General features: G+C 39.0%; 1 protein-coding gene across 5 annotated transcripts in view; it reads right to left on the reverse strand.

Annotated features, from left to right (window-relative positions):
* Nucleotides 1–26,049, reverse strand: part of Akap6 (A-kinase anchoring protein 6) — a 515,042-nt gene that overhangs the window by 225,530 nt on the left and 263,463 nt on the right. For 3 of the 5 annotated variants that reach the window (XM_074068188.1, XM_074068191.1, XM_074068189.1), the window contains exons 6-7: nt 16,940–17,036; nt 15,681–15,847 (exon numbers count right to left, since the gene is read on the reverse strand). In XM_074068188.1, coding sequence (XP_073924289.1) covers nt 15,681–15,847; nt 16,940–17,036 — 264 coding nt within the window. The remainder of the gene's footprint in view (nt 1–15,680; nt 15,848–16,939; nt 17,037–26,049) is intronic. The other 2 variants (XM_074068190.1, XM_074068192.1) reach the window with 1 other exon arrangement.

Below are 26,049 nucleotides of genomic sequence, written 5' to 3' on the forward strand. Positions count from 1 at the left end.
TTTACCTTTTCAGGTTCGGTCTCACCTAATCTTGTTAGAGAGCTTTAAAGCTAAGACTACAAATTTCATCAGCCTGTGTGCTGGTCAGCTGCTAAGTTATAATAGATGCTTTTAGGTTTTTTCAAAGAAGTTACTCAGAGTATATCATTTAGCAAGCCTGTTTAAACAAAGACTTAGGAAAGGAAAAAAAGAATCCTATCAACCTTTTAGAACAATTAAACCAAGTAGACTTGCTGTAAGGAAGTTTAATAATAATGAAATCACATTCTTTTCTTTTTTATAGTATAAATTACTGTTTATTTTGGGGAAAATAGGTGAAATGGCCATTTTAAAGGCTATTTAAATATTGTTTTATTCACAATGAAAAGCAAGAGTCAAAATAAAAGGGAGAGAAGTGTAGAAAGAAATAGTAGATAGGATAAAGACAGTTTTGAGAAACTGGGGTTCTGTCTTTAGCTTTAAAAAGAATAATATCTATGAATCAAATAAAATATTTTAAGCTATAATAATATGTACAATGAATAAAATAAAGAAGTTAGAATGTAGTTGCTATTACAAGGAGTTTAAAGTCATGGTGGAGTCACCTTAAAAGTTAATTATAAAAGATATAAAGATAACACTTTAAAAGATTTCAGGATAACACTGGAAATTGTGTCACAAGGCAACATGTGATTAATCACCAAATGTGTGGTATGAACAGTAAATACAATACAGTTTAGAAGGGGTGGGTATTTTTGAGAGGACAGGATTTGAATCCTACTCTACACTACACACCCTCCTTACCCTTGACCCTTCCTCTATTCAAATAATTTCTCCACTGACTAATCACTTTGAATTTAACTTCATTCTAAATCCTTTGGTTTCCTTTCATCTTTTGCTGTTGCTTATCATCAATATCATCATCAATATTCCTTCATTCTTTTTTCTCTCAGAAGACATATATTCCCTTCTTGAAACACATGGCTCTGCCTAGTTTACTTCTTCTCCTTCATATGAATCACTGTACAGTGGCATCCTCTTATCCATGGTGGATATATTCCAATATACACAGTCACAGACAGTACCAAATCTTATATACTTTTAGGTTTTCCTCTATATACACATACTTATGACAGAGTTTAATTTATAAATTAAGCCTAATAAGAGATTAACAATAGCCAATAATAAAATAGGATAGTTATAACAACATATTGTAATAAAATTTGCATAAATGTGGTCTCCCAGGTGCCAGTGGCTCATGCCTGTAAGCCTTGCCTCTCAGGAAGCAAACATCAAGAGGATCACAGTTTGAAGCCAGCCCAGGCAAATAGTTCACAAGACCCTATCTTGAAAATATCTAAGACACAAAGAGCTGGTAGAGTGGCTCAAGGTATAGGCCCTGGGTTCAAGTCCCCATACCACAAAAAAAAAAAGATATCTTATTGTTCTGTACTCATCTTTTTGTGGTGCTGTGACATGCTACTTAAATAAAATACTCTAAGGCTTCTCTTTGGGATATCTGAATTGGCAGCACCCCTATTTCTATGCTTTGGGGCTGTTATTAAGTAAAAGACTTACTTGAATGCAAAAAGTGTGATACCACCACAGTTGATCTGATGACCAAGATGGCTACTACTGGACCAGCAATATATATTACATGGATAGACTGGACAAAGGGATGATTCATGTCCAGGCTGGGGCAAAGCAGGATGGCCAGAGATCTTATCATGCTACTCCTAAGAGTGTGCAATTAAAAACTTACGGATTGTTTACTTCTGGAATTTTCCATTTAGTATTGTCTGACCACTATTGGCTGTAAATAACTGAAACCATAGAAAGCAAAACTGCGGGTAAAAGGGTATTATTCATTTTCTTTCTTGTCCTTCTTGAAACTTTTACAACTGTCCCTGTTTTACTAGCCCTATTTTTAAGCCCACAACATCCTAAGTTCATCCCTTTCCCATGAAAAGTTCCTTTAACCTATATTGCTACTATTTCTCTGCCAGTATTCTGGTCTATGAGGGCAGGAGTTTCACTGTTGAGCAGTTAGAGTCCCCAGTTTTAGCAAAGCATCCCTGCTCTCAGTTATCCTAAGCATTCCTCAACATTCTTTCATATCTCTACTTTATTCTCACACAATAGTCTCTTGTCAATATTACAAGCCTCAGCTATAATTTCTATTTGGACTACCAAACCTACTTGCTTAGCATTGACCTCTACCCCACCCTGTGTTGTACATGACAAAATTTACAATGTTTAGGCTTCTCCTATTCCTAAATCATTGTTCTCAAACTTGCTTCCACTTTGGAATCATGTGGGGAGAAAAGAAAAATATCTATGCCCAGATTACATACCCATATATACTTATTAATTGTGCATCAAGGTCACTGTACTAAAGAATTACTTATCTTCCTCTTCAAAACTTTTCCTTATTAAAATGTGTCCAGCCTCAGTTAATCTAGCACTGTTCTAACTCTCCATGCTCAATTCCTTTAAGTCACTGTTAACTCATCCAGGCCTCCATTCCCTGGATACCAAATCCTCTGATTTCTTCTTCCATAATATCACTCATTTTTTTCTTTACAGTATCATGTCACTGTTTTAAAATCACCTGCCATTAATTATTGTACTAGTTTCTTAATCCATTGTCGTGACTTGTTCTGTTTTGTTTTATTGACACAGGGTCATGATGTGTAGCCCAGGCTGGCCTTGAACTTGTGATCCTCCTGCCTCAGCCTCCCTAGTATGGTATCACTACTGTCTGGCTGTTGTTACTTTTTATCCTTCTTCTTTCATCCTACCTTTGCTGTCTATTTGCTATGACCAAATACAATCATTAAAAACACTGGGGTATACTGGTATAACACAACTCTTTAGCTTAATATTTAAAGCTCTCCAGAATATAGCTCAAGGTTTTTCAAGACTTCTCCCTCATTAGGTCTTCATCCTTTCCCATAAACTCATGGACACTATGCTCAAAAAGTCAGAGTATTCACTGTTCACTGTTTTCTAGCTATCCCTCATATTGTCCATACTTTTCTTTTTCTTTTTTGGCAGTGCTGGGGTTTGAACCCAGGGTTTCACTCTTCCTAGGCATGCGCTCTACAGCTTCAGTCATGTCTTCAGCCCCCATTTTCCATATTTTGACCATGCTATTTCCTTGGCCTGAAATGTTCACTCTCCAGTATCTTCCTACTACCAATTTAGCTGAATATTAGAGACCTTTACAAAGTCCATTTTCTGTTACTTGGGGCAACTGCCTTTTCAGAGCCAGAATGAAATAATTTTCCCTCCCCAAATATCTCTTGAGTGCCTTATTATAGTATTTATCACACAGTCTATCTTAACTTAGAATTACATACTTAAGATTTTTTAAAAAAAAATCTCCACTGCTAGTTATTGAACAAGGGAAGGTACAGTAACCTGTTCAGAGCTATGTCATCACAGTGTAGTTACTATTCAATATTTATTAATTTTATGGATGGATAAGAACAGTATAGATAGAGATTTTGGGAAAGCTATAAGAAAAAACAAAGAGAAAAGAAAGGGAGAACAAGTTAGGAATATAGTAGATAAACTAGAAAAATGTAAGAAGTGAATTATTAACATGAATTGTGACTAAGCAGGGGAATTAAACTATAGGCTAAGGAGTTTAGCCCGTCATGGATACGTTTTTCTTCTTCTTTTTTTTCTTTTTGTGGTGTTGGGGCTTGAACTCCGGGCCTACACCTTGAGCCACTCTACCAGCCCTTTTTTGTGGAGGGTTTTTTCAAGATAGGGTCTCACGAGCTATTTGCCCAGGCTGGCTTTGAACCTCTATCCTCCTGATCTCTACCTCCTGAGTAGCTAGGATTATAGGCATGAGCCACTGGTGCCTAGTAATCATGGATACTTTCTAAGAAGATTGTTTTAACAAGCATGATTGTGTGATATAGTTTGGAACTGAAGTTTTTTCATTAGAAAACTTTAGAAGTTAGGACTCCTAACATTCTTGGGAAGAATGAATAAAGACAATCCAGGTAAAAGGCTTGACATGAACCTAGACCACAGTAAGTCTGTTGTAAATGCTAACTCTATCAATAAAATATTATGGAAACACACACACACAATTGGTTGTACAACAATAGGTAAGATGTCAAATGTAAAGTTTTCATTTCCAGAGCCTGAGAAAGGAAAGAGAGAGGGAGAGAGATAAGCACTAATGCCATGAAACTCAGATAAGTTCCACTCACTGTGGAACAAATGCCTCTGAACGATAGCAAGGCAATGGTATTTAGCTTCTACTATATCTCACTGGATACCTACTTCCTTCTTTTATCTTCTTGTGCTTCTTCTTTCCTTTCTTCATTTGTCTCTTCTTAGGCTCCCTTTTCTCCCTCTCCCCCTGCTTATTCAGTGACTTCCACAGCCTTGCTTAATCCTACAGAGGGGTGATGCTAACAAGTGTTGGCTTCTGCAGAGTATAAAGATGAGAAACCACTGCCCCAACCCAATGCAAAAATGGCTGGGAGCTATAGTGAGAAAGGTCTTGAATTCTGGCACAGCATGATCTCCACTCTAGTTAGTTTCCCGAGAAACATTAACATTTATTTAGGCACAGTGGGAGGTATGACTGGGAATGTTTTGGTCCCGTTGGCAAACAGCACTACAGTACTATTGAAAAAAGGATGCCTCTGGTAGTTTCACAACTACATAAATAGCCATTTTCTAAATGAAGAGAAGGGCAAAATGCAGACATCTCAATACCTCTTGATGTCATTGGTTGGAAAAGATATTCTGGGTGTGGAAACAGTTATGCAAGCACTTTCAGTATTCAAGGTATTGAGAAGAAGTCCTGGGCAACTCAATAAACACAAGAGCCAGAGCAGAGAAATCCCTTTAGCAGGCAGGGCTCTCCTTGGCTAAGCCTACTCCCCTGCCAGGAACAACACATTCCAGGAAAAAGTGTAAATCACATACTGAGGTAATTGTTTCACACTTTCAAAGAATTTATTTATTCATTTTAAAGCAATTCTGTATCTTCCCTTATTTTTTGTGCTTATATACTTAAATTTTTTAAAAAAATAGTGACCTCCACTGTATTTCAAACAGCTCCTTGAATGTGTTTATATGTTAGTTTTAAAAATAGGATAGTTAAAATGTGAGTTCTGCTACTAAAATATGACTGCTTTCTAGAGAACCTAAGTTTGTATCCATGCATCTTTGTAACTCTAGGTATTATAGAGTCTGAGATTAGGTACCTTCAATAAAATTGGAAAATAGTGAACTATCTACTCAGCGCAACAACATTTCCCTGTACTGATTAGAGACACCAAAGAATTACACTCTGAGATTCTTTTTTATCATATTTTCAGCTTTAGTAAAATATTCCTATTTCTTACATTTTGTTCTATTTTCTCAACTACTGATCTGCCCTTATCAAGATGACAAAGTCTCTGCGTGTGTTTGTGAATCCCTGTTAAGATGGGTCTAACCATAATAAAGATAAAAGGGTGACCTGGAAGGAGCGGCAGGAACTGGGTGGCAGGGACTGGGGAGGGGCTTTGAATGTCATTTCTTTAAACAAGCACGATGGTCACATCACCATTTGCATCACTCTGGTAGAAGGGGAGGCAGAGATTGTCATACAATTCTGCCCACTCTTGCTGGTTCTGGATGTAACACCACAGATGCAGGTTCTGCTGCATTTGGAGCAGTGAAGCTGCTCCAACCTCTCCTTCCTCATGTTGCACATCATTAGGTTGGCTCACATCTTCAAACTGTCCTTCATCACATGCAACTTTAGTTTCTCCTGAGGAACTTGCTACTTTTTGCACTGGTCTTCAAAGCTGGAGCTTCAGATCCTGAAGATCCCACATTATTTTCTTCTTGTGTTGGGTCAGCCTTCTCATCTTGAATCTCCTTCAGCTCTGCACTTTGGGTTTCACAGAGGGCAATGCACTTGCCAATGGCGTCCCATCTTTCTGGAGAGTTGTGTGTAGAGGTGTTGCAGACTTTTTTCATGCTCCATGTCTTCTGACATGACCTCCAGGAAGCAGCTCTCCCCAGACACACTCGTTCCTGCTCTCAGAGGCCAGGATCTCCTTCTCCAGCTCATTGTGGAGCAGGGCTGGCAGCTGAGTCAGGCACCAGCAGGTTGTCTTCAGCCTCTTTGGCTGCCCATGCTGCTATGGCTACACTTCCCCAGCCACCATGGCTTCTTGGCTCTCTAGGTCCAGGAGCTGAGTCTGCATAAGAAGCTGCTGGTCTTTGGGTGCTTCTGTCTTGCAGGTCAGCTTCTGCTCAGCGGTCACGGGCTGTAGATGGGTTACCATATCCTGCTGCTGATGGGACAGGCACTGGTCTCACTGCTCCTATGACCAAAAGCCTCTTGGCTCTTCAGCTTCAGGAAACCCTTGAGCTCATCCAGGTTTTCCTACAGCTGGTCCAGCTTCTTAGCCAGCTCCTTTTTGACATGCTGCTCCAACTGCAGAATGATGGTCAGCTTCATGTTGTCATCCTGTAGCTGAGCCACCTGCTCCTCAAGCACAGGATTGGGGTTTGTCAAGGTCTCCTGGATGACAATATGGTCATTCTCCCTGCTTCTCACATCCTTCTAGTCATCCCCAACTTGCTTCAGTCCCAGCAACCGCTCCTCCCGCTCCCCTTTGAGGTGACTCAGCCTCTCATTCCTGCACTTGGGCCTGTAGCTGTCCCACAGGCTCTCTAGTCTTTCCTCTACTGATGGGCCTGCTCCTGCAGACACTGTTCTGCCTCAGTTGGCCCAGGTGGGGGCTGTGGGGGCAATGTCTCTTCCAGCTGGCTCCTCAGTTCCTCCAAAGTGGTCTTCAGCTGGAGAACTTCTTGGGCACTGCACTCCTTACCCTCTTTGAGCATGTGCATCTGTGCCAAGGTTTGCCGCATCTGGCTGGAGGACTGCAGCAGGTGGGCCTCAGACATCTTCAACTTCTTCTGCAACATCTCCATGCTGTGCTGCATGGCCTCTTCCTCAGTCAGAAGGACTTGAATCTTCTCCTGCAGCTTGGAGGTCTTCTCTTCCAGGTCTTCTTCAGTCTTGTTCTTGCACCTCACTCAGATCCTTCTTGTTCGATGTCATAGCTTCCTAGTTGGTAAAGGGTACAGCCTCATACTCAAGGCCTTTGATACTATCAATGCCAGTGCCTGGTGAAGGGACGCTGGCCGGTAACACAGTTTCATGAACAGTTAGTACAGAGCATCATGATTTTGGGGCACATGTAACAGTGGTTGACTCAGGGTTACCAGCATTTTTAATCTTTTTATTTTTCTTTTCCCCTGCAGGAATACCAGGGCTGTTCCTATGCTGAAATGCTTTCAGCATTTTCTTGGCTGCAGCCAGTTTCTTAAGTCTGACTTCTTCAGACATGTCAGGGCTGAGACAAGGAAGGTTGGGAGGCCACATGACTCAGTAATCAACTGTGCTCCTTCTCCTCCAACACTCACCATGGTTTTTCTCCTCTAATACTCACCAAAATCACTATGATCCCCAACAAGCCCCACACCACGATCCTCATCCTCTAGCAATCACTTCAATCCTTCTCTTCCAATTGCTTGTAGAGGTGTGAGCCAGAAGAAGCAGCCGCAGGGTAATGCCAGGCAGCATGGACTGTGGAATGTAGGCATGGCCTAAATCATCCCACACCACTGGTCAGTGAGAAGGGTAAATGAGCAAACGTCTGTGAGGGATGGACAGGGTCACAATGAGAGCTGGTGCAGCCCTGCCACAACCCCAACCACCCACTGAGGCTAGGGCTAGGGGCAGCTCTCTGTGGGTGCTATGTGCAGCTTTAAAGGCAATGGTTCATGGCCTCCTTCAGAGAATTCTAGCTACCTGGAGGACCTAAGAGGCCACAGTTTGGCCAATGCCTTGGACCCTCCTTCACTGCAGATCCCTGACCAAGGGGCCTTGGATCTCATACCTCAGCAGGTATGTGACAATGGTGATGGTGCATCACTTTACAATCCCTTTCCTGACTCCTCACAGCTGTGCCCCATACTTTCATGTCTTAGAAATCACCTTCAAGGTTGGTGGAATGGCTCAAGTGGTAGAGTGCCTGCCTAGAAAGCATGAGACCCTGAGTTCAAACTTTAGTACCCAGAAAAAAAAAAATCACCTCCATGGTGTCCCCCACATCCAGTCATCCACACAGTCCCCCTTCCACAACCCCCCGCTTCCTGAGAGTCCCTGATCTCGATACAGTATCTGACCCTCTCCTAGCTGGATCCAGTCCTGGTCTCCTACTTCCCAGCTACTTTTCCTCTCACCTCCAAGTTATCCCTCTCCTCTCAGAGTAGCTCTTGGTCTAATCTTGGATTCTTTTCCAGGACTGAACCAAAGTTGCAAGAGGGCCTTCTGATCACCTGTAAGTATGTCTGTGCCCCTCCCAAACCCTCCTCTCAATCCCAAGAACAGCCCACCCACATCAGCTTTTTAAGGTCTTTCCCCCAGCAGACCTGTTCTGAGAAACTCCAGGTCATTTCTTAATCCCTCCCCTTCTTCCTGGCCTCCATTCTTCAAGGAAGTGTTCTCATGTCCTGGAGATGCTGCCTTCTCAGAAGTCTTTATCCCTCTCCTTCAGCCACCTCTGCTCAGTTTTCCCCTCTTTTATCTCTTTCCCCTCTTTCATTAATTTTATTAATTTGGGATTCCTCCTTCTTTATTTTAGTTACTTTGGCTAAAGGTTTGTCAATCTCGTTTATCTTTTCAAAGAACCACCTTTTTGGTTTTTTTTTTTCTTTTTCTAAAAAATTAATTTATTCATATGTGCATATGTTGTTTGGGCAATCTCTGTCCCCTAACTCCCACCCCTAGTCTCTCCCCACCACCGCTCTTGCTTCCAGGCAGATCCTGTTCTGCGTTCTTCTCCAATTTTGTTGAAGAGAAGACATAAGCAATAATAAGAAAGACATAGCATTTTTGTTAGTTTGAGATAAGAACAGCTATACGGAGTGATTGCTAGCATTGCTTCAATTCACATGTGTATTACAACCCAAAAGAACCACCTTTTTGTTTCATTGATTCTTTACTGTTTTATCAGACTCCACTTCATTAGTGTCTTTATTATTTCTTTCCACCTACTAACCTTAGGTTACACTCCAAAATTCTTGATGTGCCAAATGTTTCTAGCATCAAGGCCACCAGCAATGAAAGTAGTGCGAAAAAGCAAGATGAGTTATGGCTTTATACACCATATGACCATGACAGGACCAACCACTGCATGTTCTTTAACCTACTGCATATTTTTCTTTTCTTAACCTTTTTCCAGTCACCTCATTAGAGTGGCAGACTAAAAAGAAAAAAATCTCATCTTGGATCCACCCACACATCTGATAATATGCAAATTGAAGTGCCTCAAGGAGATTAGAGAAACTATTTTTTGTTCGATTCTATCACAAATTTAGTAACACTGATCTTCAAAGAAATAACTCACTTTTGTTTCTGTCTTTCAAGAAACACTTTTGAAGAAAAGTTGCCTTTCTGATAACAACAACAAAAAAAAGGACTATTGAAAAATCCACAGTAGAAGAAAGAGCTCTCCCCAGGTACTGCAAATCAGGACTATGATTGTATAGTTCAGCAAGAGAGGAACTGGATGGGATACTGACTTTTAGTTCTGTGCTCTGCACAGAAGAGTTGGAATTGGTAATGCATTTACTACTCATTTGCTTGCAGCAAGAGCCCCATTCCATTTCAATCTGCCAGCATCCTAATTAAGATGATCTGAATCTCAGGTGATCTATTATTCTAGATCTAAGATAGCTCAAACTACTTGAGACAAGATGTTACACGGTGTGCTTACACTGAGATGATAAGACCGCTGAGCAGAAAAGCATGTCTCCTCTCATGTCTGGCTCAGCACTGGGCAGTGTTTTCTGTCAATAGTCAATAAACAGCAGTCAGGCCTTTGCCTACTGTCTTTCTCTCTACTACATTAGATATGATTTACTCTTACTGTATAATTTCTGGTTCCTTTGACAACATATACCTTGCTTTATTTTTTGAATGAGGAAGAGAGAAAAGTGTCTTGAGTAGTTTACTATGCATATGTGTATCAGTGTCTGTGGAACTAACAATGCATAAATGCAATTTCCATTCATTACCTTAATGCTGTTTCTGAAGAGCCTATATTAAAGAACATGCTAACTACATAAGCTCCTGAACCAGAACAGAACAGAACATAAATGTCGAGACAATGCTTTGTGTCACCTATGCTTTGAAAGAGTCAGAATCAAATTCCATTTCAGGGTGATAATATCTACTTGCACTATTACCTAAAGACACCATATAATACAGAGAAAACATCTTGTAAAGATGTTCCCCAGATCAGCTCCTTTGTCACATTTGGTTAAAGTTGCCCATAATTCATTAGCATAAATACTGGGTTCAGAGTTGGGCATCTAGAAAACAAACACAAAAAACTCGTGTTAATACTGGACTCCCTCACTTGGCATCTAAAGAAAGGCCAGATTGCCAGTGACACACTGAAGTGTAAGGCCACACAGATGCCCACTCTCAGCCAATATCTAAACTGTCACTTCTACAACTGAGCAAACATATTTAAGAAGTGTCTGTAAGCTTACTCTCCTGCTATTGTTCAACAGATATCATTGATGACCTTCAAGAGTGGATATCCATTTCCAAAGGATGATGACTTCAGTCTAAGAGCCTCAAAGAAAACAGATAAAATAAGGGCAATCCCAGAGTTCAAAGTAATCAACCCAGCTCCTTTGACTAAGGAAATGAAGATGTTGGTTGGGACCCAGATTAGGTCACCCTTGTAGTAGATGTAAAGTTTTCTGAATTTATAATAAAATCCTCAAATATTCTTTGTTCTAAAAACTTATGTGTTTCCTTAAAAAGGACAAAGGAACTGTTGTTGAATGCTTTCAGTGATGCAAAGTTTGATAAGTCATGTGGGAAAATCCTGGCCTGGATTCTGAGACATCTGTAATGATGCATGCTTTATAGGAGAAAAGTAAGCAGAGGATAAGAACATTTTAAAGGAAGCAATGTGAAAAAAATTTTAAATGCTTTCTTATTTTCAGGATTTTTTGAGTTTTTCCTTGAAAGGTCAAAAACAGAATGTAGCCTTTGTTAGGCACTGGATATTCACTGTGTTTTGAAATCCCTTCAACTACACACCATTAAAAAATTTAACATAGTAAAAGCCTAGTTTAAGGTGATAAACTTTTATCAATCTATCTTAAAATACATAATTATAAGCATATTTTCAATTCTTGGATGTGAGTGCTAAAGCTGATATTTCTAGAACTGCTGAATTCTATTCTCTATTTCCATGTATAAAAGATCTCACAGTCCTGGGAAAACACTTTTTAAAAAAATGAAATACAACAAATAAGGTATGCTGCTGAGTCCTGGGGGAGAAGTTTCCCAGAGTCTTTGAATTTCCTCCTATCCTCCTCCTTTACAAGATTTCTAAGACCAAGTCCTTTTCTACAGTCTCTCAAACAAGGAAAGAAAGAAAAATACCCCCTAGATATATTCCTTAGATTTTCTATTATGCTTCTCAAGCTCCCCATAGCTTCTGAAGTAAACCTAAGATGAATTCTACAGTTACTTTTTTTGTGTGTGTTTTAATTTTAGTTCCTTTTTTAGGTCTCAGATGAAATAGATGATCATAACTGCTTGTCTTAGAGATGCATTTCATGGCACAGTCTGTACATGACCTGTGCAAGGTCACACCATGGAAAGAAGACTGACATGATGTGTAAGAAGCTGAAGCCAGCTTTCAGTCTTGAACTTTAGTGTAACCTATTCAAGCATACACTGTTTAGTACAATATGGCAAGAAGAGTTTCCTTTTAAACAATATATAGAGAGATATTTATTTCTGTATAATGTATGAAGATCACTCTGCCTTGGATAGTGTCAATGACTGCCCAAGTCACTCATCTGGGATCACTTTTTGTCACTGTGATTAGGCAAGCCAGCCTAATCATCATCCTGGATTCCAGACATACCACACCTTTTCTACCTCTAGGTCTCTGGGCATGATGTTCTCTCTGCCAGTTAGTTTCTACCTTGGCAAAAATTCTTTGGAAACTTAATTTAAAACATCAACTCCCCTGTAATTATTTTCTTAATACCCTTCCTGTGCACTCTTCTGCTCTGTGCCAGTTCCTATTAGTTTTATTAGATCTATTATAATTATTTGTTTATTGATCTTATCATTAGAATATGAAAGTTTGTAATTTCATTTACCCTTATTTAGGATTTAGTCTGTACCAGGCTCTGTTCTAAGCACTTTTAAAAAAAAAAATCTGTATCACAGATGGATATGTTGAGGTGGATATTATCATTATCTCTGTTTTATAAATGAGGAAACTGACACACAGAGAAGTTAAGCAATTTTCTCAAGGATGCCCAGCTAGCATGTACCAGTCATTGAACTTAGGTTCAGACTCTGAAAAGGAAGGCTCAGGCTTTCTATCATTCTGTTTGTCCAAGGGACTAAGAGAAACGGTTCATAAACATTGAACAAATAAAAATAATGGTCATTCTGATGTCTCCATTATTTCCTAAACTTAACTTGAGAAATACATTTCTTGTCCTAAATTGATTTTACATTCACTGTTTGGTATGGATGAGCTTACTTGTCCAGAGGAAATTCAGCCCAACGTAGGGAAGAGAGAACTATGTCTGGCTCTTGCCAGGTCAAAGTGTCAAATTCCCAGTGTCCCTCTTCTTGTAACTATTTTTTGGTATAGAAATGCTATCAATAAGAAAAACAAGAATGTTATTCTTTATAAACTGATGAGACTTTTGGAATGATTGAAATAAACAGATTTTTAATTTTTTCTTTAATTTAAATTTTTAGAAGTCAGGCACCCAAATGTTAAGAACCAGCTGTATTAGGTACTGGGGTTTGGACTCAGGGCTTCACACTTACCAGGCAGGTGCTCTACTGCTTCAGCCACACCCCCGGTCCTTTTTGCTCTGCTTATTTTGGAGATGAAGTTTTCACTTTTGCCCAGGTGACGGGCACGTGCCACCACACCTAGCTTTTTTTTCCATTGAGACGGGGCCTTGCAAACTTTTTTGCCTAGGCTGGCCTGGAACTGCGATCTTCCTGATCTCAGCCTCCCAAAGAGGTAGGATTACAGACATAAGCACCAGCACCTGGCTGCTCATCATATTTAAATTCATATTCCAATTTCACTTAGCTCAGTGTCATCTATCTTACCTTGCAAATCACTTTCTAATTCTTATATTTTAAACATTCTTTATTTTTCTGTTTACAATAGTTCTTATTCGTTGTAGAAATTTGGGAAAATCAAAGATATTTAAATCATGTAGCTGCATAATATAGATTGCTTCCACTTTATAAAACCTCTTCTAAAATATGTGAAATCCAGTATAGCCTGAGGAAGGCCCTAGGACTGGTTTGGAGAAACGCTATTACTTCTCTTGTGACAATACTTTCTCCTCTGGGTTGAATAATTGTCATTCTAAGCCAATGTCTCCCTACAAGGAACTGATTTCAAACTGGCCCTGTCTTTTATTGATTTGGGTAACTGCACCATCTCTGGAGTTCTACTTTGGCACACCCTCCCTCTGCCCTCACTCACTCCACTCCACCCAACCACAGCCAACACTATAGCCAGGAACAGGGTTTTACACTGCAACCCACTTACTCCAAAGCCCTCCTCTTAACTGACAACAGGCTACTCAGCTTCTGTGCACGCTCCTCCTTCCCTGACCATACTGGTCCACTTACAGAATGTCACTTCCTCAAAGAAGCCCTCCCTGATCCAAATCACCTCTTCCAGCTCAATCTTTTGCCTCTCCCTTTTGTTTTCTTTCATATCACAGTCTGTGAGGGCATGGATTACTAGGTTAAAGTCTGTGTGCCCACTTCACCACAAGCTCCATGAGACAGGCACTAAGTCTTAACTGTTCATCTCTAGTGACTGCTACTATACTTGGCCTGAGCAATGACATTGAGGGGCAATGCTCTAGGTGGGGACAAACATGGTCTCTGGGACTAAAGGGTACATACAGATTCAAATACTAGCTCTGCCATTTATTTAGTAGCTATGTGCCCTTAAGCAAGTTGCTTAACCTCTCAATGCCTCCTCTTCTTCATTGGGGATTAAAGTAGAACTATTTTATGTTTGTTGTGATACTTAAGAGAGAGAATACAGAATATAGAAATGCTGTAGAATAGCTTCTGGCATGCAGAATACACCCAAAATAGCTCTTAAAGAGAAAGTACTCAGTATCACTTAATAAAATACAATTGAGTTTTTAGTTGTGTCCTTTCTCATCCCTCCATAGTGAAAGCTTTAATCCAATCAACTTCTCCCCACAGCCTGCTCCTTAAAATAGTCCTGAGAAGTCTGCAGAATGCACTCTCCATTCTACCTTATGAGGTGCAGCTTTGATCCTTTCATTGTATCAGTTCCTACAATATGTGCTTATGTGCCAAGCCACCTCTCTTCCTTCCTTCAAGTGTTTCCTGAAATGTGACCTCCTCTGAGGAGCCGAGTGCATCAATTCATCCTGTTTCCAACAAATAAAGCTAAAGGTTGTTGTTCTTTGAGGGTCCCGAGCCATAAATTGCCTGAGTTTTTCACTGGCTCCATAGGTCCCAGCACTCCAGGGCTGGTTCAGGTTTCTCCTCCGCCTGCATTGAAGAATTAGAGGGCAGCATGCTTGCGTAACTTTCTCTGTGTGCATTTAGCACAACGCCAGTCCACGTGGATGCTGCATAAATGTGATTTGGTGATGATTTGCTTATTTTGTCATGCCAGGAATAGAAACCAGGAACTCTAAAACCTGTTTCCCCCATGTTACAATATGTTTCATTGCTTAAGTCTATTATGTGACTGGTTTTCTACATTTACTTTCACAACAGGACAGAAAAGTAAGAAGAAAGTAGAGAAAAACATCAAATTAATAGAATTATTTTCCACATGTGAGTCCAAAGATGCCTTTAGAACAGAAGCACTCTGTAGTAAAAGATGCTTCATTTAAAATTCAGCTGCATATGCTTCATGGGTTACTTTGAAAATCTAAAATGGATAACCAAAACATGTCAATACTCATTTTTAAAATACTTGTTGTGTTTTTTGCATGCACCATTATGGAGAACTTATATTCAGAGCAAAAAGATTTGTAGCAAAGCATATGACCTTCTTCCCACTACAATGACCATCCCCTAATTAGGCAATGCATCTGATAGTCATTAACAGGAATGAGATAATGAATCACTTTCTCTCTTCTTTGTTAATTTGCTGTAACCAAGCGGCTAATGGATGTCAGAGCTGAGTGATTGCACTGATTATAGTGATTTATAGTTGCAACAAAACAATTTAAAACCATTCTGATTATTCATGTTAAAGATGCTTTATGTTTTGTTTACTAAATGCTTTATGTCCCCCTTTCTTCCACCCCTAAAGTATTGTCCCCCTTGTACCTTGCCACTTTTGCACAAAAGACCTCTTCCTGGAAAACTTGAAAGTTGTAGCCTTTTGTTTTGTTTTGTTTTAAACCAAGCCATTTCATTTTGTTTATATAGAGATAGATAGCTAGATAGATGGATGTATAAAGTTTACCCACTAGAAACGAAAAGCCTTAGGGGTGGAAAGAAAACTTCAGTGGTGCCTAGTTCAAAAGAAGACAGAAATAAGAGGAAATAAGGCAAACTTCAAGCCACTTACCTTGGGGCTTCCAGTCCCTTCCTCATCCTCCACAGACACATCAGTAGCCAGTATCTCAGCTTTGATGGTATCCAGAGCTCTGAGAATCCAGCTGTGTTGCCGTTTGATTTGCCTCTGCAGTTCTTTCCATTGACTTGCAATCATCTTCAGCATGTCCTTCAGACCTTCTCCAAAAGGTGGGGAAAGCATAAGTTGTGGGCCTGACTGCATCTTTACCAATTATTATTTTTTTTAGCAACTTAAATGGCTATTTCAAGCAATATACATGTTTCTAAATGACCTTCCCATCAATGGCCATATTAGTATTTGTCACTCAGAACAGACTGGCAATTCTTGACACAAGACATAACTATACAAAAATGGGATAACTACATAGATGCTTGGTTTGGAAATTGACTTAGTATACTGACTGAAAAATGCGTGTGGAACAAAAACAACAATGTATAAAAATTACTAATACTGTAGCTTCACATTCCAAATAAAAGGCCCTGTGTGTTTGTATAGGGACTATATAATGATCAGAACAACATATGGAAATAGGAAAATATACAGAAATATAGCAAGTGGGCCAGAATTAAGACAGCAGTCTTCAACATTAACACATCTGATTAATGCTGTTCTTTTCCTATTTAGCAATAGTAAAGCTCAAAGAGCCAAACTGTAATTCATCCTGCCTTATGGATAAGCATAACCAAATGATAAAGCTGTTTTTATTTATAATCTGTACCTCATAAATGCATTAATATTAGGCTAAGAACTGGTTGAAGGCCAAAAACTCTGCTAATGCAAAAACCAGCAAAGAACAGGCAACATGTTCATGTGCATTTATTTGCAGGAAATAATCAGATACCTCTAGACTGCCTGCCTTCTATCTGTAATGATATCTATAAGTACCCTAATGCATATGCATTATAACTATAAGCACAATTCTCATTCATTATCTTAATGTTATTTCCAGAGCACCTACATCAAAAAGCATGTCAATGTGAAGTTTTCAGGAATGTGATTTCAATTGAAACTCAGGTGAACAGCAAGCCCAAAATAAAATGAACAGACCATTTGGAGGCAGTATTTCATCTTCTAAGTATCACAGCATTGTATGCAGTATATGAAACATTTATAAATCTTGAAGGTCAATCTGATAATGTAAATATTAATAATACATAAGGAAGTGAATATACGCAGTAATTTACAGCAATGCTTCTTCATTCTTAATAGTCTGGAGACATAAAGACTTGCAATATTTCAGGAGGATTTACCTGCTTTGTGGGATGCAATAAGCTCGAGAAGTTGGTGTCCTTCCTCCTCCACAGCTTCCTTGAGAGCACAATGACTATCCACATTCAGCTTAAAACTCTGCGAAGAAAAATATGAGCATCAAACGCTGGCAAGGCAGTCAAATAAAACATCCATATAAAATTACTTGCTACTTTTTTATCAAGAACCACACAGCCCAATTTCCGAAACAGACAAACTAATTTGCAATACTAAAAGCTATTGATATTTGGGATCTGGGCTCAAAATGTTTCCATTAGATTAGCAGAGTGCATCTGTTTGGAAACAGCTGACAAATCTAGAAATTCATTAGGATTTTATGAAAAGTCACATCCCGTAGGCTATATCAAGAGTAGCAGTGTTCTATAAAACACACTGAATTTCTACTAGCACATGTGAGCTCTTTTCTCCATTTTTTAGAAATGTTAATGATAGAAATATTTATGGAACCATAAAAAATGGCAGCAGAAAATATATTATCCTATGTGTGCAGATACAAATCCATTAATAGAGGAGGGTTCAATTCAGTTGTTTCTCCAATACTGCATGAACCGTAGAACAGACAGGGGAATTAGGTGCTAATGTGAGGAGTCAAACACTTTTCAGGTCTTTGCTTTTTAAAAGTTTATTCCTTAAAATGTGACACTTTTATAAATCAATACATCAAGTATATCAGGATCATTTTCCCTAATGATAGTCACCCACAAGACAAAACCTGCTATCACCATTAAAAGCTAACTCAGAACCGTTTCTTGCAGGAAGCCTTCCTTCCCTAATGCCTTCTGTGGTGTTAATTAGTCCTCTCTTTCTGCTCATTATACCTGCTTCTTTTGTAGAATTCATAATACTGTATGCTACTTTATTTCTATCTTTGGCTACAAAATTATAAGTAATTTGAATAATTATCAGTTTCATATATATATCCAACTCATATCATATAAAAGGTATTCAATATATGTTTGCAAGAACAGTGGACATCTGTTGAACTTGATCTATAGCACTCTCTAAAAAGCAAGGTTTATATTTAAATATTTTAAGAAACACAGATGGTTTTCCAAAAACAATTGCCATCTCTAGAATTTCACACAGCATTCCAACCACAGGAAGTCTAATGGAGAGTAATCATAGTAACTGATCTGTTGAGTCACTGGTTAGTTTTCAGAGTGAAAATTCATTCCTTGACTTGACTAATTGGAACAAGACAGATTTTGAAATACTGTGTGCCAAATTTTGGCTTTTCATGATAAGGCTCCAAAATACGTAACATGTTCTGCTCTCATTAAACATCCACTGAGTAATAGATGCATATATGCACTATTAAAACTATTTGACAGAGGTTCAAAATGATACAGTCTGAGTTAGAATGTAATTTAGATTAAAGAGGTTAAACAATCATAAGTTGTGATATCAGGCATTCACTCAGTCATTCACTTAGAAACCATGCACTGCACTTGCTATATCCCAAGCAATAGAGTTTTTGTGGGGTGGTAGGTAATAAAACATGGCTTCTAACATCAAAGGGCAACTGCAAATGATATCAGAAGAAAGAAGTGCAGCCTGAGTCATCTTGGATGCTTAATGGTGAGTCTTCGCTCTTCTATTTTTCATGGAGAAAAGGAGTTTCTTTAAAGTACAAAAGACAGAATGAACAAGAAGGACCTGAAAATGAAGGACACAGGGACATGCAGTACAAAGATAAGAATTTTAACTAAGAATAATTATTCAAAAAATGATGAATTATTTCATTTGACTTTCTTTCATAAGATAAAATAGTATTTCTTACAAAATACAGTCTTAAAATTCATATGGAAGCACAAAAGACCCAGAATAGCCAAAGCAATCCTGAACAAAAAGAGAAATGCTGGAGGTATCACAATATGTGCCTCCTAACTATGCTGCAGAGATATAGTAACCAAAACTGCATGGTACTGACACAAAACAGATATGTAGACTAATGGAATAGAATAGAGGACCCAGAAACAAACCCCCACAGTCACAGTCATCTGATTCTCTACAAAGATGCCAAAATCATACAATTGAGAAAAGACAGCTTCTTCCACAAGTGGTGCTGAGAAAACTGGATATCCACATGTAGAAGACTGAAACTAGATCCTTATCTCTCACCCTGCACAAACATCAACTCAAAGTGGATCAAAGGCCTTAATGTAAACCTGAAACTTTGAAACTACTAGAGGAAAACATAGGTGAAATACTTCAAGATATAGGCATAGTCAACAACTTTCTGAATAGAACTCCAGTAGCTCAGGAGATAATAACAAGAGTTGACAAATGGTATTGCATCGAATTAAAAAGCTTCTGTACACCAAAGGAAACAATGACCAGAGACAATCTTTGCCAGCTATTCATCTGATAGGAGATTAATATTACAGAATATATAAAGAACTCAAAAAAATTAAACACCAAAAGAACAAATAATCCAATCAATAAATGGATAAGTGAACTGAACAGACACTTCTCAGAAGTACAAATGGCCAAAAAATACATGAAAATGTCCAACATCTTTAGCCATCACAGAAACGCAAATCAAAATTACATTGAGACCCTGCTGGCAAGGATGCAGGGGAAAGGAGCCTTACGCACTGTTAGTGGGAATACATATTAGTTCGGTCACTACAGAAATCTGTAGGGAGGCTCCTCATAAAACTAGAAATACCATCTGACCTGGTAATACCACTCCTGTGTACATACCCAAAAGAAGCTAAGTCAGCATGCAATACAGATATCTGCATATTCATGTTTATCAGATGATTCATAATATTCAAGTTACAGAATCAGCCTAGGTGCCCATCAACACATAAATAGAGAAAAATGTGGTGTATATATGCACAATGGAATTTCATTTAGCCATAAAAAAGAATGAAATGTCATTTGTAGAAAAATGGATGGAACTGGAGATCATCATGTTAAGTGTAGTAATCCACACTCAGAAAGACAAATATTGCATGTTTTTTCTCATATGTGGAATCTAGACTTAAAAAAAAGAAGACATGAAAGTAGAAGAGGACTATTTGGGAAGAGAAAAAGGAACCAGTGGGAGGGGGAGAAGGAACAAAAGGGAGTAATAAGAGAGTGTGAATAGGATCAAAGTTCACTATGTAAATGTATGCAAATATCATTACGAAACCCATTCTTTTGTACAATTAATATATGCTAATAACAAAAGAACAGAAAAAAGATATAGTAGCATTTCAACCAAATATGACAGAAAGTGACAATATTAGATTTCCCAAAGGGTTGTTCACTATTTCTTGCATTGTTCTTTTAGCTACAGGTATTTGGTTGAATAAAATAAAATATGAAAATATATGGGAAACCTGAATATTCTGGTCAATTCAAATAATATAGCATATTATATTAGAATATTAAATACTTATTACTTTATAATCAGAAAATAGCTGCCTTTACCTTTTGTCACTACCATGGAAAACCTCAATGCTGAAGCAATGCTATGCAGAATGAGGTACGTGTGTATTTCAGGAAGTAGGATCAGGAAAAAGAGAAGCACCTAAGATGAACTCAAGTGCAATAAAGTTTAGGGAGATATATATGCTAGATATTTCTTCATAACTGTAAATTAAGCCTCGTATAGTTTTTGGTGCAGTGTTTACTTACAACACACTTATGTTGAATGGATGGTGATCATGAGATTTCAAAGAGGTGCATCAGACCTAAGTCTCAGAGCAAAAGAGAACCTAAGGACCTGTAAGTAGGCTGGATAATTTGACATAATTGAAGCCGAGAGTATAGAATAGATGCAGCTGGAACTGGCTGTGCTTCAAGATAATGTGGAAGCATTTGATTAGGAAATTGGAAAAGATGAGGTATTCATTATTAGGAAAAAAGATAATCTGATAAGCTTGATGCTGTATAAAAGAATCATTTAACATAACTATTACCCAAATAGTACAAATATTGCTTGATTTTTCAGGTGCACCATTAATAATATCAAGGAATTCACAATGGACCTCTGAGAAGACAGCCAAGCATTAACAAATTTGACATTAACAAAATTGTCAATGAAATTTCTGGCTGCTAAAGGATTCTGTAATAAGCTCTTCCTATGTCACCCTCACCTTTTCCCTAGAGAAGAAAGTTTAGATGAAAGGATTTTCTTTTCTTAAATTTGATATGTGAACACAGTTCCACTCTTGTGCTACTAACACATTTCCTCAGCAATGCCTATGGTGTATATAGTCTCTCTGCAAGATCTGTTACACTCTCTAAAAATGTAGGATGTTTTCTGGAGACTGAATTTATGGTAAGAACATTACCCCAGCTAGGTATCATGGTCCTATGTCACTGATTATGTGAAATTTCATAAATATGTGTAATCTGGGTCCTAGGGGACTCCAAATATTTTTTTAGTATCTTTAACTCAGCATGTAACTGAATGACTATAAGAGAATAACTTAGAGAAATGGAAAAATTCAATGACTGAAATAAAAAGTGGATTATCAAAAAGATGATCTATGGTCAGGTGTGGTGTCTAACATCTGTAATCCCAGCTACATGGGAGGCCATATGTTGGAGGATCATGGTGCCCTGCCTGGGCAATAAAAAGCAAGACCCTATCTGAAAAATAACTTTAAAAAGGCTGGAGGTGTGACTCAAGTGGTACAGTGCTTGCCTAGCAAGTGCAAGGCCCTGAGCTCAAATCCTAGAAATACACACACACGATATACCAGACACTAACCAATGAGCACTTATATTACTACAACTAAGTTCTGGCACCACTAGTTTGTATAAATCTGCATGTATTACTTCTTGGCAGAATCCAAATTCAGGTATGCCCACTGAATCTAATCATGATCAGACCTTACAAAACAAATAAAGTAATACATTTAATCCTATTCTGTTCATATTTCTGAATAGCCCAGTTTGAAGGGAGTGTGGCGGTCACATGGACATAAAATGAGACAGAGGAAATGTACGTCTTGATGGAAGCAAAAGAACAAAACATGGAGAATGATTACTTACGAGGGGTCATAAGAATAGATGTGGATGTCCAGATGGGACTAATCACATCCCATGTGGCTCTGTTCTAGCAGCATCACTTCGCCAACCCAGCCTTTCAACCCCTGCGGAATGCGGGTAGCATCTGAGAGGTCCACTGAATGCCATGAGTCTTACAATGTTTGTGAATCATCAGAAAGGCCTAAGGAGCTTTCCTGACCCAATTTTACTTTTTTTGTTTGTTTAAGACAAAGTCTTGCTATGTAGGCCAGGCTGACCTAGAGTTCATTCCCCTTCTGCCTCAGCTTCCCAATTAGAGGCACATACCACCACATCTGGCCTTAGTTTTACTTTTTGAAGACATGAATTCATACAATAAATATTTATTGAGCAGTCTCTGACAATCCTGTAGCTATAAAAGTTAACAATATACAAGCCTGGTCTTCATGCAGCTTATAGTCCAATCTGTTGAGTAAAAGAGATAAGCACAAGTATCTTTCTATAACCCAGCAAAGAACATAGAGTGGTGAAGCCTTCAGCAAAACTGAGCAGTAATATGCCTTGCCTAGTGAGATCTATATTTATTTGTTTAAAGTATTATGCCCACCAAGCAAAACCAAGGCAGTAGGTCACATGCCATACTAGCACAATAAATGCTGGATAGGTGATTTGGGGCCCATGCTGGGATCTAGGCTCTGCAGAGCCTGGCAGGGAGCTTGTGAAGAATGAACTGATTTATACGCAGATCTAGAGACATGAAGAAGGGAAACATGAACTGCTTAAAGTAGCTGGCACAGGGTACAAGCAGGGAGACAACAGCAGTGGCTACGTAGGACTTGACCTCAAGAACCATGAAAGAGTCATGGAAGAATACGCCAGTGACATGAGAAGAGTGACTGGCACAGATCTATGATCCAGAAAGATCTTTCTGGATGTTTCATACAGACTTGACTTTAAAAGGGCAGACTGGAGAAAAAGAGGCCATTCAGGAGGCTGCTGTGGTAATCTAGGCCAGATGTTTCTGCATGCTCATATTTTTTTTAATTAAAAAAAGATACAGTTTTTCTTCTAAATGAATGGAAGAAGAGAAAATCTTCTGTCTTTTTAAGAAGTTTTTCTCAGTGCGTGAGAGCAGCATGTGCCAGAATTTAGTTCTTTGGCTGTTCTGATGATAAATACCAGAGGTTATTAGTCAGAAGTCTCCAAATGTGAAAGACATATTGAACTGATGAACTTTTGCTCCCACTGTCATTTTAAGGAGATGGTATATATGCTGATGAATAAGATACTTGATGACACCTTTCCTCACACAAAAGATTTTTCACTACCCTAAGAAAATGAAAACGTGCCTTTTTACAAGGGCAGGAAGGAGAATGTGTGTTCAGTCAGAAAAGCCGAGGCTTGAAAAGTCACCTGCTATCTGCCTCAGGCCATCTCTGCCTGGGCTCCCCTCTGAGCTGTGCCCAGCACTGTTCTGCATTCTCCAAGGGGCCCCACGTGGAGAAGAAATCCACAATCATCTGTGCAGAGCCTGACAGTCTCTCTTCTCCACTCTACCATGCCATCCAAGGGATAGTCAGAGGTACTGGTCTTCAAAATAGAAAATACACCTTCAAAATGCCATGGCTACCAAGAATTGGAAGATTTTTTATGACTAAATATTTCTTTGAGAACCACCTCCCCCTGCCAAAAACTTGATAAAACATTATATAGCTGTTAAAAATGAAGACTGGACAATTGCATGGCAAATATGTAGAACATAATACACACTAAAAATGAAGATTCAAAATTGTGTTGATGATAAAATTATTACTATGTAAATAGTCTCAATACATAAAAAAGACTGCAAGGAAACACTCAGAACATTAGCATCATTTGTACAGAGTGGGACTGAGCATTACTGTGGTCTGATCTTATGGAGCAAGTCCTAAATGGTTTAGTTTTCTAAACATAAAATGGAAACAACACCTTTTAACTTCTAGGTTGTGAGAACTAGAGATAATGCATTCAAAATATTACAGTGTATGGTGATGAACCAAGTTTTAAAATTCATTATGGGTTGTTTAGTCCATTTTCTCTATTTTTTCAAATGTCCTAGGTGGTAGATGCACTTTATGATATTCTCATGTGATGATAAAGGTATCATTAAAGCTCTCTGAATTCCCTAAGGACCAATACCAGGTCTCATTTGCTTCTGTGTCACCATCCAACACAGGTCTGCCCACAGGGAACACCCAAAATATAAATGCTGCCATCTAAGACATGGGTGACCTCTACTTACTATGTTGTGTTAAAATCATTGACAGATATATCTGCTTTCCATACTTGAGTTCCTGGAGAATAGAACTGTGCTTTCACTCATTTTTGTATTCTCAGCCAATGATCTGGGTCTTCCTCTTCCTCAACTGTGTGCCCTTGTACAAGTCATTTGACCCTTGTAGGCTTCTGTTTCCTTATCTATAATCCAGGCATTTGGACTCAATATTTTCCAGTCCTTGAATACTTTGATTTTTTTATCTTCTTTAATCCAAGAGAATTTTTGAAAAGGGAAGAATCTCAAAGGCCATCTAACCAGTCATCTACCCCAGGGCAGCTCTATCCCTCAACTGTCCCAGGCAGATGTGTCTTGTCTATTTTTAACCATCTCTAGGGTAGTCTCTTCTAACTTTTCATCCTGAGTCCACAGTGTTTCTTCCCAGGAATTTAAGAGCTCTGTGAAGAGCAGCATGGGTTTCTCTCTTCAGATTCTTTTGCCAAATCATCTCTCCAGTGTAGGAGTTGGAAATCAGAAGCATTGTAACAAAATCCACATGCTCAATCAACCACGAAGCCCTGCCAATTTATTTCTCCAACTTCACCTCTCCATACTGACTTAACTGCCTTAGATTCATGCCCTACCAGCATCCTTTTAGGTTGACTATGATAGCTTCCAGTCATGGATCCCCTCAAAACTACACTTGTCCCCTACTGTATGTCTGTGAAGATACACTGTCTAAAACTTGAAGGATATGACTATGAATAAAGTAAACATAGCCCCTGCTCTTACAGAGCTCATGGTTTAGTGTGTATATGAGAGTGTGGTGGTGAATAAACAGGGGATTGCAGTGGATTATGTCAAGAAAACTCCGACATAGGCTGGTGGAGTGGCTCAAGTGGTAGAGTGCCTGCCTAGCAAGCAAGAGGCCCTGAGTTCTAACACCAGTATTGGAGAGAGAGAGAGAGAAACAGAGAGAGAGAATGAGAAAGTTCTGACATGGTGTGGTAGGATACCAATGATAAGCAAGGGCTCTGGAACTAGACAGCCTGTTTGTGCTCTGTGCAACCTCTGTGTAGTTAGTTTCTTCATCTACAAAAAGGACAAAATGTTCGTGCCTCTTTTGTAGAGTTATTGTAAGGATGAAATGCCTTAATGCATGTAGAACAGAGCCTGGCACATCATAATACAAAAATTGTTCTTATCACACAAAATGTTCTATCTACAAAACGGCTCTGATAAAGACCTTCATCTTCTCAAACCTCTCCAATGGTTTGCCTAGCAAGCAAAAGCCTTTAGCTGACAGGAGGGCCCTCTGAGATCCTGGAAAAGTCAACTATGCAGGGCTGGTACCTGCCTTGAAACATGCCTGAATTGCTTAAAGGTTCCCTCTCACACCAGCCCACTTGTTCCTCCTAGATTCTGCTCTTGCTGCACCTTTGACTGTCAAGCCTTCCCCTGGCAAAGCCCTACCCATCCTTTGTAATTTATTTCAGCTATCACCCTCTCTAGCAAGCTTTCCTTGAATTCTACCTTGCCAACTTCCCCTTTTCTCCCTTTACAACCACAGTACACACATCTCTGCAGAGCTCGAGCCTCTACTCACTATGTTGTGTTAAAATTACTGACAGATGTATCCGCTTCCTGTACTTGAGTTCCTTGAGAATAGAACTGTGCTTTCACTCATTTTGTACTCTCGGTGCACAGGGTAGTGCCTGGTGTACCATACATAATGAACAAATATTCAGGGGAGTGAATGCATCAAGATTCATACCAAAAACCTGCCATGCAGCTTTCAAACAGCCTATATCATTTGGGGAGACAGTAGTGCAATCACTTTTCACTTGGAAGTGGTTGATAAATGTC

Source organism: Castor canadensis, chromosome 3, assembly GCF_047511655.1.
Source record: "Castor canadensis chromosome 3, mCasCan1.hap1v2, whole genome shotgun sequence".
In the NCBI taxonomy this organism is placed as follows: domain Eukaryota; kingdom Metazoa; phylum Chordata; class Mammalia; order Rodentia; family Castoridae; genus Castor; species Castor canadensis.